This window comes from Choloepus didactylus, chromosome 20 (assembly GCF_015220235.1).
Source record: "Choloepus didactylus isolate mChoDid1 chromosome 20, mChoDid1.pri, whole genome shotgun sequence".
NCBI lineage: Eukaryota > Metazoa > Chordata > Mammalia > Pilosa > Megalonychidae > Choloepus > Choloepus didactylus.
Window position 1 is genome coordinate 3,835,378 of NC_051326.1, and position 15,558 is coordinate 3,850,935.

General features: G+C 38.6%; 1 protein-coding gene across 2 annotated transcripts in view; it reads right to left on the reverse strand.

The window, feature by feature from the left end:
* NBAS (NBAS subunit of NRZ tethering complex) overlaps nucleotides 1-15,558 on the reverse strand; it is a 397,863-nt gene that overhangs the window by 274,990 nt on the left and 107,315 nt on the right. For both annotated transcript variants that reach the window (XM_037813443.1, XM_037813445.1), the window contains exons 16-21: nucleotides 15,102-15,227; nucleotides 11,978-12,129; nucleotides 10,975-11,115; nucleotides 10,602-10,680; nucleotides 5,980-6,084; nucleotides 5,489-5,625 (exon numbers count right to left, since the gene is read on the reverse strand). In XM_037813443.1, the coding sequence (XP_037669371.1) occupies nucleotides 5,489-5,625; nucleotides 5,980-6,084; nucleotides 10,602-10,680; nucleotides 10,975-11,115; nucleotides 11,978-12,129; nucleotides 15,102-15,227 (740 nt within the window). The remainder of the gene's footprint in view (nucleotides 1-5,488; nucleotides 5,626-5,979; nucleotides 6,085-10,601; nucleotides 10,681-10,974; nucleotides 11,116-11,977; nucleotides 12,130-15,101; nucleotides 15,228-15,558) is intronic.

Here is a 15,558-nt window from a genome sequence, read left to right on the forward strand (position 1 = left end):
CTTATCTGAACAATGAAAAACATAAAAGTCGATCCAAGAAGAATTATATAAAAAAGACTACTGTGGTTTCGAAAGAGTTCTTTCAGCATTTATCTCACCGCTACTGTAATTATGTGTATACATGTCTTTCAGAGTAAGGGCAGTTTACACCCTCAGCACCTAACTCAGAGTAGGATCATATAAAATGTCTCAATATATCCAATTAATCAATTAATTTAACTAACAAATTTCTTTCAGGAAGGAACATTTGAAAAGCCTTCAAATAAATGAAAGAAAAAATTATACTTCAGAAACCAACCTGTACAATTGTAGTAGGAAGAAAAATATGTGGATACATTATGTGTGCAGAAAGAAAAATAGAAAATTATAAATATAGCACTTCAACATAATCTAAGTGGACAGAAAAGTAGTACGAGCCACAGTATGCATATTTATAATGCTGTCTTTAACTGTGTGGATCAAAGCAGTATTCATTACAGGAAAAAAAATAGAATTTGTTCATTTGTTCTCAAACAACTGTGTTATACCAATGTTTGATAAATATAAAACTTTCACTTCTTCCTTTAATATTTGTGAAATTGTAAAAATGAAGAAAGAAATCATCACCAAAACCAAATCAGTGTAATGGGACAAAAAGCTATTTTGTTTTATAGTTACACACATGCAATATCCTCTTCTCACTTTAAAATTGTTGTTTCCAACTTTGTTTGGAATCATCATTTTTCTCAGCTCCAAATTACAAATAATTAGTTTTTTAAAAATCCCAATATCACCCACATGATAGAGATGAAAAGTTGGGAATAAATTACTATACTCCTGTGGTCCTAATGTTTTTGTAATCTTTGTTTCAGTGGATGAAATTCATTCATTTTTATATTGGCTTTCTTGCATTGGAAATTAAAATTAGTTTTGAAAACCTTTAAACCATCTGTTGATGATCACAAATGTGATACAAGATTATCAAGAGGTTGCCAGTCTGTCTCCAAATCAAAGAATGGAATTTAAAGAATGAGAGCTAATTTAGGCAGGAAAATATTCAACACAGGAGATGAAGGTTGCAAAGAAAGAGATCCACTAATCAAACCACTGGCATTTCATTCCCCTGGGCTGAGATTAGCTACTCTAGACCAAGGGATTTCAAAAGAGACAAAGGGACGACGGTCTTCACAGCACTGTGGTAAATACAGGTGAAGAGATGACTGTGCATCTGCTTTACACATTCAAATCCCTAGACCAATACAAAGTGGAAAAGTGCTGCTTTTACTTTGAAAGCTTATTCCGTGACATCTTCCAAGATGTCCCCACATCAAGTTTATCAGACTTTCTTCCATGTTACTTGTGTGTATTTCTGTTACTGTTGTTACCGCAGTGAATTGCAATTATTTATTTATGTATCTTGCTCCTTTACTGGACTACAAGACATAAAGGCCTTGGAGGTTTTTGAAATCTTTGTAACCTTAGCACAATATCTGGCACTCATTTAAACCTCACTAGATATTTAATGAATGGATATGAATAAGTAAAGATTCCTGACCTGGGATGCCTACAGTGGAGGGACCACTCCCTAATCACACCCATGCCATCAGCAATGGTGCAAGGCAGTACAGTGCAGGTGGCTCTTTGCTGGCTCACATGCACGCGCACGGGCACTGTCAGGCTGACAGGGCTGCTACGACAAACACCACATGCTGGTGGGCTTCAGCAACAGAAATGCATTGTCTCACTTTGCTGGAAGTTAGAAGTCCAAAATCAAGGTATTAGCAGGCCATGCTTTCTCCAAAATCTGTAGTGTTCAGGGGCTGGTCTGCACAATCAATCTCTGTCACAGTGGCAACCTATCTCCTTCCAGCTCCTTCTGTGGCTCCTACTTCTGTATGCAAACTTCCTTTGCTTCTAAGACCCCAATCATCTGATTTGAATTAAGGTCCATACTAACTCAAACAGGCCTCATCTTAATAGGATCTTCAAAGACCCTATTTACAAAGAGTTCACACCCACAGGACTGGGGGTTAGGACTTGAAAATATTTCTTGTAGTGGACATGATTCAATTCCTAACAAGCACAAAGAGACATGGAATGTCTTCGGCTTTTAATAAACAAAGAAATACAAATGTTATCTGCCCTGAGTTTCTGCGGACACATCTGTTTATAGTGTTTTCATCATCAGTTCTCTGAGTTAGTATTTCAGACCTCAGAAATAAAGAGGGATCGGCTCGGACGTCAATTCTACTGCCTGTGGTTTGGACAACAATGGTCAGGTATCTGCCGAGTGAGTAATTCCAACACACACCTACTGCTGAAAAGGTTGAGAGTTAGACTGGAAGTTGTAGGTAGAAAAAGGAAGCAAACCACTGGAGAGTTTGGAGGAAATGGGTCTCATTTTTTATACACAGATTTGTAATCACAAACACTCACACAGCACACCTTTATTCTGCACCTAAAGTCTGTAAGAAGGAAAATAAAGACATACTAGACATTGTACCTGTCATCAAGAAATGCACAAGATAGGAGAAAAAGACCTGGAAAACAGCTATCACGTAACTGACACCTGAGATGCAAAGTGCTGCTGGTGCTCGCAGAGGACACAGGGCTCCAGGAGGCAGGGGGAGGCCCACAGGCCGAGGGAGAAGTGGGCACGTGTAACTCTCCTCCAGAGCCACCCACAAATGCCAGAGAGAGTCGGCACACGCTGTCCATTCCCTTTAACACAGCAAACTGACGGGGAATCTCTGGCATGGCAACTGGGAAAAAGAACATCTCTGGCTCTCTCCAACACATTGCAGCTTTCTGTATTTGTTGTTAGCTAATATTTATTATTTCAGCTAATATTAAAATACTTTGCTACTGCCAGAGCAGTGACACAGGTAGATAGGTAGCACAGCAGGTGGAGAGGGAACTGACCCTGGAATAAAACAGGCCTCCAGATTTTCCACAAAGAAAAAACATCAAATAAATACCACCTATACCTGCATTTCTAAATCACTTTCTGTAATTTCATATTAAGGAAAGTCTTCAATTCATTAGCAATTCAGAAATACATTGAGATCAACTATGTAGAGAACCTAACCTTACATAAACACAGTAACGTGGCTGGGGGACTTCTTAAGAGTTTGGTTAAATAAGTCAATATACTGAAGGAGGGGTAAAGGTATCTTCCATAACAACAGAGATAATAACTCCAACAGGGAGATGAACAAAACTAAAGAAGGCAGATTAACAAAAGGAAGATCAGCTCAGAAAAAATTAATCTAAATTAATTTAAATTAATTTAAATCAGTTCTTGGTACAGACCACATAAAGGAACCAGAAGACATTCAAAGATGATATAGTACAGAACTGCACAACTATTTTGCAAACCAATTCTGAAATTTCACATTAAAATCAAATGTTAATATAAAAAATCCTAAGACAATAACTAAATGTATTTAAATCTATGGAAAAATTATTTTTTAAAAACTTTGAGATAGCAGCCCTTTTCTCTATACTAACAATTTACAATAGAAAAAAGTTATTTCAATTCAGATCTACTTTGCAAAGAGGCAGAGAACAATAAATGGAATTATATTCTGAAATATCTGTAAATATATATTTACGGAATACATTTCCATATCACTATACAGATCTAAAAGAAATTATTTGAAACTGAAAAGGACTTCTCAAGCTTTTTCTTCACTTTCCTCAAAGCAAATGCTTCCTTTCTTAGCATGAAGAACAGCACAAAATGAGTTCATTATATTTTTAGAGCTTAAAGACCTAAGACTAACTAAATATGGATTCAAATCCTGGCTGCACGTATACAGAGTGTGTGTATGGGTAGGAAGGTGAAAAGACCATCCACTAAAGAGGCAGTTGTTAACTAATATGAATCTGTGGGCTTTTGTTTTCAACTCAATCCATCTTTTTTTTTTTTTTTTGATGGATAAAAACTCTTGGCTTAATTTTCCTAAAGCAACTTCGTTTCCAAATTAATATAGACCAAAAGTCAAATACTCATTAGACTAAATTGGAAGGTTTTTGTTATTCCGTATTTGAATAGCCTCTGAAATTCTCATTTCTTAGTAGTGCCTGGGATGTGTGGGGTTCCTCTTTGGTGATGGCACTAACCTTCCTACCTGATGAAAATGAAATCACTTGTCAATGCAAGTGTGCTAGAACTTAATGAAATAAAGCTTTGAGTTTGAGAAATAAAGATATATTTTAAAAACTACTAAACCAGTCTAAAAATAGCGATAATGCCAAAAACTTTTTGGAGCCCATCAGTTAGCATGTGCCACAACCTAGTAATTACTCCCTAGATGCTGGTCGCCCTCACCCCCAGGCCTCTGGTTAAGATGCTGGGCAACGACAGCAAGGGACGGATGAGGAAGCCAAGGGGTCCCTGATTTCAAGAACATCCCAGAAAACCCTATGTCGCCAATAGCTGCAGTCTGTAACAACAATTTCAGTCGGAACTGTATTAATCCCCTGACATTGGCACAGTGTTTTAGAGTTTACAAGCAGATTTCATAGACACCAATTCATCTATGACTTAAAACATCCAAGATGAGGTAATGAATAAGGCAGGGACTGCCAATTCATTTGAAAAGATAAGTAAACGCAAACTCAGAAAGGGTAAATCATGCAACCAGTGGCTGTGCTACATTTACTAGTGGGCTAGTTTGCTGTGTGTTAAAAGGCCTCTGAACAGACCTGGCTGCTCGGGCCTCTGCGTTCTGCCCCCAGCAGCACAGGAATGAAGCCAGGGGGCCGGCACTCTGCTCTCTCTCCCCCAGCACTAGGGAGGGGTAACAGCTTGTCCCTCCTAGGGGAAGACACTGAGGCATTCTGAAGAACTTCTTTCTCAGAACGGATGTTCTGGCCTCCAGAAGCCCAAGGGCTGGTAAAACTGGGACTTCGGCTCCTTTTCTTAGAGATTTGGGCTTAGAGTCTATGTCCCATGTGACAACTTCTTTATCAAAAAGCCTTGAACTGAGATAAAAAGTGTTAGTCTGGGAGTAAAGCTTTCCTTTCCCATTTGTCTTTGTTCCCTGTATGTAGAGCAGCCTCTGGGGTGTCCTAGGGAGAAAGGTTAATTGGTTAACTGGGAAGAGCAGAATTCAGACATTCGTGCATCCTTGGGCCTTATCACCTAAATTTGCCAGAATTATCCCTCAATTTCTGAAAGATACAACTAACAGAAACAGAAGTTTTGATGCTAAAAACTTGTTAATTAACCAGAGAACAGTACATATTGAGCAAAGAGCAGGAAAATCAAGCGGCTTACACAAAAGGAATAGCTGCCGCTCGTTACATTAAGGTGATCCTGTAAGGCTAGATACATTCTGGCCTCAGAATCATCTAAAAATAAGAAAGAAATAATTTATTACCAGAAAAGAAGAGAAAAGTACAAATCAATTACTTTTTTTTTTCAATTTAAGGTTTTCAGCATAGAATAAAAAATCATTATTATTTAGAAAGAAGTTGAAGTTCAGTTAAGATATTTACTTACCACGCTTCAGGCAGCAACACAGAATACTCGTGTGGAGAAGTCGTCTCTGGGAAGTTGGAGAGAATCGCAAGGCGGTGAGGAAGCAAGGCTGACCCGTGGTAAGTGAAAAGAATCTCTAGGGCTTGAACGTTACTTTCCTGTACATAAGGTAAGGGGCAAATTTCCACTGTGACCTTAGAAATACAGGCATGATTTTGGATGACAACATTCAAAAAGTTAAAACTAACTTATTATGCAGCTCTGATAAGAAGTGATATGAAACGTACCTCATTTTTCCTAATCTGTGTCAATCTAATATTGTAAAAATTCTTTTTAAAACTCAAAATGATGACCAAAAATTTTTTAAATTATGCCATTTTCTCTATATTTATCAATATCGTGACAAAGAAGAAAATGTGACAGTATACACATGTGATAACATTAACTGCATGGCTCAAAGATTTAGACAGTGTTAAAAATCGTAATTATTTTATTTTGAAAACAGAAATTACCCGAGCATAAGTTCTTGCTGAGAGAACAATATTCTGATTTCTGAATGTCTTAAAGAATTCAGCATCGTATCTCTGTTCAAGTGCATGAGGCACTCCTAGGATTTCCTGAGGGAAAACAATGATTTAATGAAAATGCTTTTAAATACTAGTGACAAGAAAATATTAAAAACCTTTGCATCTATGCCTGCCTGAACAAATAAATAATTTGAATTAATTTCAACTAACAACAGTTCATTGCACCTACATTCTTACCTTCATTTTGAAAATGACCATATTTGTAAATGCTGTTTGTTTGTTTGTTTTTAATGCAGAAGTACATGAAACAGGCAATAAAAATAAAATTAATTACAGAGGACAACCAAAACCAACTACCTGGTAAAAACAAATAAGCAACAGGTATACATGGCCATGCATTGTGGCATCTGTCAGCTCTGTATGAGAATTTTAGGTTAACTACTTCCAGAGAGATCTACGTAAAATGCAGATTTGACCATTCACCCATTCAACAAACATACCGTGTCTCCCCTCTGTGCCAAGGGCACTGTGAAAGGCACCGCACTCCCACCCCAAGTAGCTTAAAAATCTAGTAGGAATACAAACAAGCAAATAGGAACAAGTAAGGGGGACTCATAGGAGGACAGGAAAGGCTCCTCAGCAGTGGCACCCTAGCTGGAACCTAAAAGACAAACGGGGTCAGCCACGGAAATTGCTGAGTGTAGGTCCCCCCGACAGTGTGAGTCATGAAGTCACGCCTGCCGCATTCACTGCCGCACTCGGATACCTAGCATACTGCCTTTCACATAATAATAACCAATAAATATCTGTTGACCGAATTAATGTATTGAGATAGGAAAGAGAGATGAATGAGGAGGCTTGGTGAGTGAGGGAGGGTAGAGAGCTGAGAAGCTCACTAGTAAACGTGCTAAGTTCCGACTATCCTACATCTCAAAGGAGCTACGTGGTAGGATGTGGCCACACAGGTCAGGGGTGCCAGAGTAAGATGTGAGTTAAATAGGATTTAGGGCTATTAATAGATAAGAAAATATGACTCCAAGGGAGATTAAGTAGGGTGAGAAGAAAGGAGCTTTAAGGAAGAACATAATTTAAGGGTAAGCAGGCAAAGAGAATCTGCATCTGAAAAGTAGAGGGAGGAGTGGCCAGAGAAGCGGGGTGGGGTGCAGTGCAGTGGAGGAATTAAAGGCATACTCATGGAAACCAAAGGAAGAAAGCATTTCAAAACTGTTCTCAGTTTCTTGATTCCTCATCCACAACCATCATTCCCTTTATTTCATCACAGTTATGCATCCTAGACCATCCCCTGGAGCTCTGTCGCCACCAAGAAGGCCCTCTGGGATATTTCAATGTCTAGCACTCAGTGACTAACTATTCCTATTCTTCCACCTCCCAGACCTGAGTAACATTCCAACAATTCCTAACTTTCCTGAGGCATCCAATCCAGGGACCCTCCTTCATTTTCACCTTCCATCTCCTCTCACAGTCTTTCACCCCTTCTAACTAGCTTCAAGTCCTAGGCCATCATTACAAAGGGATTTCTTCAATCCATGGCCTTTTTTCTACTCACCTGGCAAAACCCAACCATGAGCCCCAAATACAGGTTACCAAAAGTCACTGAAGAAGTATCACAAAACCAAGTTGACAGTTTTCATTTTAATTGCAAGATCTCAACCTTGTTTAGATCCTGATTCAAATTAACCAACTGTAAAAAGGCATTTGTGAGATAATCAGGGAAACGGGAAAAGTAAGCAGGTATTAGATCATATGAGGGAATTACTATTAATTTTGTTAGAAACATTAGTGTAACCATGGCTGTTTTTTGTTTGTTTGCTTTTTTAAAAAGCCCTTGTCAGTTAGAGATACATACTTGGGAATACAGGGGTGACACAATAAGGTGCCTGGGATTTGCTTTAAACTATGTAAGTAAAAGAAAAGGTGAGGGTGGGAAGATAGAAAACAAAAGATACAAGATTGGCAAATGATGATAATGATTGAAACTGCGCAATTGGTACAGAAGGATTCATTATACTATTCTTAATACTTACTATTCTTAATATGTACATGAATGTTTGAAATTTTTTATAACAAAAATTTTAAAACTAGATACATTCAAGACAAAAAGAATCCAAATAGACAATGCTTTCTGTCAGTGCTATTACATTTCCCTAAGAAATTTCCTTTCCTAATCTTTGTTAGGAACTGTGAGGACCCGGGGTCCAGGATCCTGCCCCCTTTCTCATTACTGGGATCCACGCAGCCCCTATATGACCAGGCAACAACTCCCCCCAGGGGGGGAGCATTAAAACTTCCCTCCCATAATCACCGTTATAACCAATCTCAGGAGACCTTGTTGCAATCAAATCTCACGAGAAACTCCTTTGCCACAAACCTTTATAGGCCCACACCTTGGCTCTCCTCACTCTCTCTCTTCAGAATGGCAGAATGCTGACTTCACTCTCCCTACCCACCATCGGGAAAAATCGTCTTCTATTTCTAAGTCCCTAATTAAACTCACAGGTAACTCCATGCCAGGCATGTTCTTTGGTCTTGGGGCTAACCTGGGTTGGAACAGGAACTTTTTAACAATTGTTTCTTTCCAGACCTCCAAAATCCTACCCTTTAGCCCCCATTCTCAGCTGAAAATCTCACTTCATATATTATTTTTAAATCTGACAGTGTTATATGGGAAGCCCTCAATTTCCAACCCACCCAAACTACAAATTTACCTGCATCTGTATCAACACATGATTCTTTCCTTCCAAATACAACAGATTAAAGTTGTATCTTTGCTCCTAAATAAGCCTCAAACTCCACCCATGCCCTAGATCCTGTTTCCGCTCAACTTCAACAATCATGCAGTTATCCCTCTCTCTTCATTCAACAAATCCTTCCTCACCTTCCTACTGGTTCATTCCCACTATCAAACAAACACAACCCTTCTTCCTTCTATTAAAAAAAGAAAAGAGCACCCTTAACCCTAATATACCCCCTTCTGCCTACTACCCTCTACTTGGCTCCCGTTCACAGTAAAATTACTTGAAAGAGCTGTCCACATCCCATTGTTGCACTTCCGCTTCCAGTTCTCTTCTAAACTCACTCCACTTCTGAAAAATACTAGATTAAATTCACCTTAATACATGGCACGAAAGACCTTTCAAAATATGGCCACAAACTATACTAGCCATTTCTACTACTTGTGTTCCCCCTCCCCCCACCCAATACATTCTACCCTTGAACTACCCAGACTAGCTTTCTTTTTCAGGACCACACTTTTCCTTATGCCACACTGATTAACTGCAAAGGCTACTGAGTTCTTGCTTTTGCATTTTGAGTTCTTGCTTCCCACTTATTTGGACAAACCACTTACCTTCTCTAAGTTGTATTTTCCACATGCACAGAATTAAGATAATAATAGTATCTACCTCAAAGGATGGTTGGGAAATAATCTGGATAAAGTGTATAAGACACTACCTCACAAACAGTAAGCACTCAACAAACATGTTGGTATCTCCAAAAGTATTCTCTTATCTACTGGTTCCTTCAACAGATATTACCAAGCTCCTCTACAAGCTCTGGGGATACAGCAGCAAACAAGAAAAAAGTCCCATGGTTATGGAACTTTCCTTCTGGAGTGCCCCTTCTAACTCTCCCCAGCCTCCTAAATCAGCCTTCCCTTTTTTAAGGGCTAATTGAAATACCACTTCCTATGTAGTCTTCTTGGACATTCCCAGGAAGAATTTAACATTTTCTCCATAAGCTCCCTCATCAATGCTCTGTAGTTAAGTAATCAACACTCAGCACCCATGAGGCGAGATCCTTGAGGACTGTTCCTTGTTCCTCTCTACCCCCAGCACTGGCATAACATTTGGCAGGGAGTAGGCACTCGTGCAAGTGAATTCACTTTTATCTCGTTTATCAGAGAATTATAAAACAAGTCATGCCCTGTGATCAGAATGCAAAGCCTACCTACCACCAGCTAGCTATTATATGTGAATGTATTCATCACTAAGTTAACACTAAATTCATCAAATTCACCTACTTTTCAAAAGCTTACCTCAATTCTCCAAAAAGATGGGTCCAACAAATGTGTTATCACTATTACCATATACAAATAAGTGCACCTACTATGTCACACAGGAAGAAACAGCTCAATAATTAAAGTATAACAAAACAAAATAAACTGAATAGTCAACTCTGACCATTTTATGCAACTTTTTCTTTTTAAGATATCATCATCAGTGAAACTAAGGCTAAAAATAAACTATACCTAGAGAGACTTCTAAGATTCACAAAGTGCTTTTATATTTTACCTCAAAATATAGAATTCAGACCAAAAGAATGCTTTAAACTAATCTGATCACCAAACAAACTCATGGTGCTTACAGAAATACTATCAAACATTTTTCAGAATTTCTTTGCCTTAAATGATATACTTATTACCAATGTTTTCTAATAACAACAGAAATAGACCTATTTTTTCACTAACATTTTCCTTGAAATCATTTTAATTTATATTGGTGCTGAGGGTGAGGGAGTCAAATGAGTCTGGGGTTCTGCACACATCAGAAGTACTAAATGATATTAGCTTGATTAAAATTATTCCTTACCTCATATGTTGCAAGTCGATCAAAATAGGTTAATAATTTCCGTCTACAACGGCAAAGTTCCTTTTGTTCCAGTGTTAACCTGTTTCAACATAACTACATCAGGTCACTTACATTTACCAAAAAAGCATGTTTATCTAGGAGTTTAAATACACTAAAAATGATTAATATTCCACAGAATATTAATTCATGGAACAGTACTTAAAAGCACAGGATAAACTAATATTAAATGCATTTGATTTAAATTACTGAAATAATTTAGAGCAATTATCAGTAGTAATATTATCAGTAAATTACCACTAGTAAAGAACACTCTGGTATGACTAGGTATTTCAAGGACAGCATTTTATCAAATGAACAGTAATAAACCATTTACTTTGAAAAGTTCACTAATTTCAGTAATTCTTGCCGCTTCTGAAGTTCCTTTTCCTTTTTATTCCCAGCAGACTCTCCATCAGGTAATGAAATCTCCTCATAGGAGATGCTGTCAATGTCTACTTCATCAGGTAATGCAAATCTGCAAGAAAAAAGGAAATCTAAATTGATTTTGATACATTTTTTAACTTCATTAATGAAATTTTGATGTATCCCTATTTTGATTGATTTTATTAAATTTATTTCCACAGAAACTAGTTATTTGAAAGAATACTTTTGCTATTATAAACAAATTGATTTATCCATTAAATCTGTAGAAAGGGAAAAGAGGTATCAGTAATCATTTTAGATGGAAATTTTAAAAATCAAGAAAATGAAAACTATTTAGGAAAGCAATGGGGTTATATTCACCCAGTATAAAACAGCCAACGTAGAAAATGTTGCCAACAGAATTTACAATTTGAATTACTTCTATTTAAGGTCTTAAAATGGTAATGAATGTCAGTCTCATTTAAATTATTTATCAACATACTATCACATTTAAATCTCAAAAGAAGTTCCAAAAGTCTGATGAGCAGTGGTTCTTGCAAAATAACTTTATTATTAACTGACAATTATATGGTGCTCAAGTTTATGAGGTGCTTTTACTCCTAGTAACTATGTGAATCCTACAGGTAAGGAAAGTAAAGCTCAGAGTTGCCTACAGTGTTCATCTGACTAGTGAGCCACCCAGGTACGGGCCTGAAGCCCACAGTTCATAGACATGGCCAGCACCCACTAAATGTTCATAGAGCCTGATCTTCCCTCAGCATCCAGCCACCATATGCAAGCCTATTTAAAGTACAGGAAAAAAAGCCATGAACTCAGATAAGAAAGTACTGGCCAAAGGCAACTGCTTCATTAGAAATAACCTAAAGAAAGAGAAGTGTACCCTTTCCAATGGCTCAGCTGAAATGTCTTCACAAAGTCACTTACTTTCGAATCCCAACCTTTCTATAACCAACCTGCCATCATCTGCTCCTCTCCCTATTGCTAAAAGAGCCTCTAGGTCTGTGCCTTTTAATCCATACTGAAGCAATTCTTTTGCAGCATCCACATTTTCCGGAACTCTTTCCAAACACTCATGAAGAACCCAGGACCGCTTCTTTATTTTACTCTGCATACAAAGAAAATTAAATAAATAAATAAATAAACAAACAAATAAATAAATAAATAAGCAAGCAAGCAAGCCAGAGACATTAAAGAGCACGTGACATCTTCCGACGCCTGGCAAAGCCTTCTAGAATTGTAAAATTAAACCTGAGGTACCATAGCTACTTCAATACCTGACCAGAGGTAACTGTCAGAGAAGCTCAACATAAAAAAGGTAATTCCCTGACACTGATTAAGAACTGGATGTAGGGAATAAGATTGCAACTGCTTTCTTTGTTCTTCTAATGAGCCACACTGAAACATAAAAAAGTCAGTACTCTGATTTGGAAATATGGAAAGATCTTTCCAACCTTCTATTGTTGGTCTTTGGTTTGCAGTCTGACTATACAGTAGAGTAGAAAATAAAGCAGAAAGGGGAGATAAACATTTTATACTTAGTGTTTGACTTTGCATCAAAACTAATGAGGCATGGCATATCAAAGTTTTGTATTTACTTGACCATGAGATGAATCACACAGTGCAGATGATAATTTAATCATCATAAAATCAAGCTGAAGGTTCTACTACTCTTTCTGAACTGCTTCCCTGGGCTACATTCAAAATCCCTGACTTGCCCTCCTCCTAGATGAGCCTCTATGGTTATAAATTTGCAGTAATATTTGACTCATGCCCTATATTCGTTCACACATTCTATGTCAATCTTTCTTCAACTGTCTCACACTCATTTGCCCTTTTCCATGCCTACAGCCTCCATCCCAACCTAAATCATCAAATATGCAACACCTAAGACACTTGCTCTGGCAGGGTTTCCCACCACCACTCTCTTTTCATTCCTGTTCATCTCCTACAGTTTCTTCTGCTGTAACCCACAGTCAAAAATCTACAACAGTTCCCCATTACCTAAAAGATAAAAATCCTCAGTCATCACAGGCTTCCAACATCTTCCTGAACCTAAATCAATATGTCTTTCTAATTCTAGTTCACAAATTTCACTATCATCAAATATCAGTTCCAGCAAACTGGTTTGATACCTCATTTATTCATCTAAGAAATATTTACTGAGCACCCACTGTGCACCAGTCACTGAATTACACATGAGGATAGAGCAGTGAATAAGACAGATTATGTCCTCATCATTGGCTTCATGAGTCATGCTCATTTTCTTTTCAATTTGCCCATACCATTTGTCCCATTAAGAACACCTTCCTCACTTCTAACTCTAGAAGCCTATTTTGAATCGCTTCAAATGCTTGTTCAAAACGTCTTTACTATATAAAGCCTTCTGGAAGCACTGAGCCTACAATGGTTGCTACCTTCACTGAATTCCTACAGCATTTATTTGAAATCTTTGTGTTTATTAATATTTTAGGGGTGCAGACTGTCTTCTCAGTAAGACTATAATATTAGCCTCTCCTATACCTCGTCACTGTCCCTAGCACAGTGCTTTTATCCTTAACTGCCTATTTATTTAGCTGGATTAAATATTTCCCCCAATAAACAATGTAGTTGCTTTGTCTCTCCCAAAACCCATAAGGCCCTTAAGAACAAGCCTGTTCTTTATTGTGTTTTCAGAAAAAGCCATGTGTACATGAGCTCATGAGTCACAAAAGAAGAAGGAAAGATAATACACGTTTGGTGTTCTGATTTCCTAAAGAAAATACAAGCAACTTCCTTTCCCTTTTTTTCCATTATCTTTCATGCTTTCTTATCTCTGATATCTTACTTGTGGAATCAGTTTATTTCTCTGTTTGGCAGACATACAACTTTTTCAGATAATGGTTTTGTTTATTTTTAATTACTGAAGAACGTGATTTTTAGGCAATACAATTATTATGGAATCTCACCCCATTTGTTAGAATCTTCCTAAATGCAAAATATATTTTCCTTTGTAAATGTCGTATCAGAAGTCACAACCTTTTATAAGCATGCCACAAGTCCAACTACTTCCTCACAAAGGAACCAAGCGTGAAAACATACAGGCCACACAACAACTTTAACTATGGGAGCAGGACGCAGGAGGGTTCCGGTGGTGGGGTTTAAGCAGAAAAAGGGCATGTGGCAAGGATGATACGCAGTCTCAACCCACAGGGCAGAAATCCAGTGCCACTCACTTCTCCCCCTTCCTTCCACCATGCACACCTTCCCAGTGAGGTTCAGTGCCACTCCAAGGGCAGATCCCCTGCCAGTCTCCCACGCCCTGAGTATAAAACCTCCCAGAATCAGCCTGCCTGGACTCTGGTGGGGTTTCTGTCTTGCAGTACAGGACATGGTTTCTTATTTGCCAGCCTTGAGCTGCATGCTCTTTGGTGAGGATTCCTTCTTGCTAGTCCCTAGGGCTCTCTGCCCCCCAACTTTAGCTGACTGCACCCTAGCAATAGACTTACAGCTTGCCCACAATTCCCTGCCAACTTGGCAACTATGGACCAGCTCTGGCCCAAGACAACCCAGAAAACACTCCTCCATCCAATGTGCTGCAAGCAATGAGCCTGGCCGTGAGCTGTGAGTCACAGTCCATTTCACACCCCTCAGGTCTGATTCCTCCTTGGGCACTCTGCTTCAGCCCAGGTATTCTTGAGACTTCTCTTTACCCCTGTGCAGGTAATCATTTTTACTAGGTAATGATTCTCCTATTAAAACTTTCCCGCTCAAATTACTGCATGGGTGCTGACACATGACTAGATCTTGACTGATGCAGATAAAAAGAAGTAACTAAAGTAGCGTAAGGGAAAGGATAAGCCATGACCAGGTAGTTTGTGTGCTTATCAGTGACCATTTGTCCACACATCTTCAGTGCCAATGTCCAGGTTCAAGGGCAAGAGACCCTGATAACAAGACAACATTTCCAATTGAATAAAGCACACTTCATTAGCTAGAGACAAGTGAGCAATGTTAAGTGCCCTAAAATGAAAGTGGACAAACAAAAGATGTTCCATGAATTTAAACCTTACCCCATGTTAACAAAACTTCGAAACATACCAAGTAATTCTGAATTGAAGCAATGTTGACCGCTGACTTCCTCCACTGCCTCTGATATACCAGATCAGTATCCAGGCCATAGGTATGAGCCAGAGACAAGGCTTCTGCATACTCTTCACTTTCGATCTTTAGGCAGGAAGATGGAAACAGAAATGTCACACTGCTGAGTTAGCCAGCTATCACTAGAGTCATGATGCATGGGCAATGATAACCCTTGAATCTATGCAATACCCTCATGTGCCAGGCTCATGCCCCTGCTGGGGGATGATGAAGCAGCAAGTTCTTTTAGCACTTTAACAGAAAGATGGAGGCAGAAGGTGCAATGCCCAAGCTTACAGAGCAAAATGATGGCACAGCAAGGATGGGAAGCGTGATAGCCTGACTCCCACTCAAGCTGGCTCCCATGACACTTCAGGAACAGTACAAATAACTAGAGTACAGGGTCTGGGTCAACTGC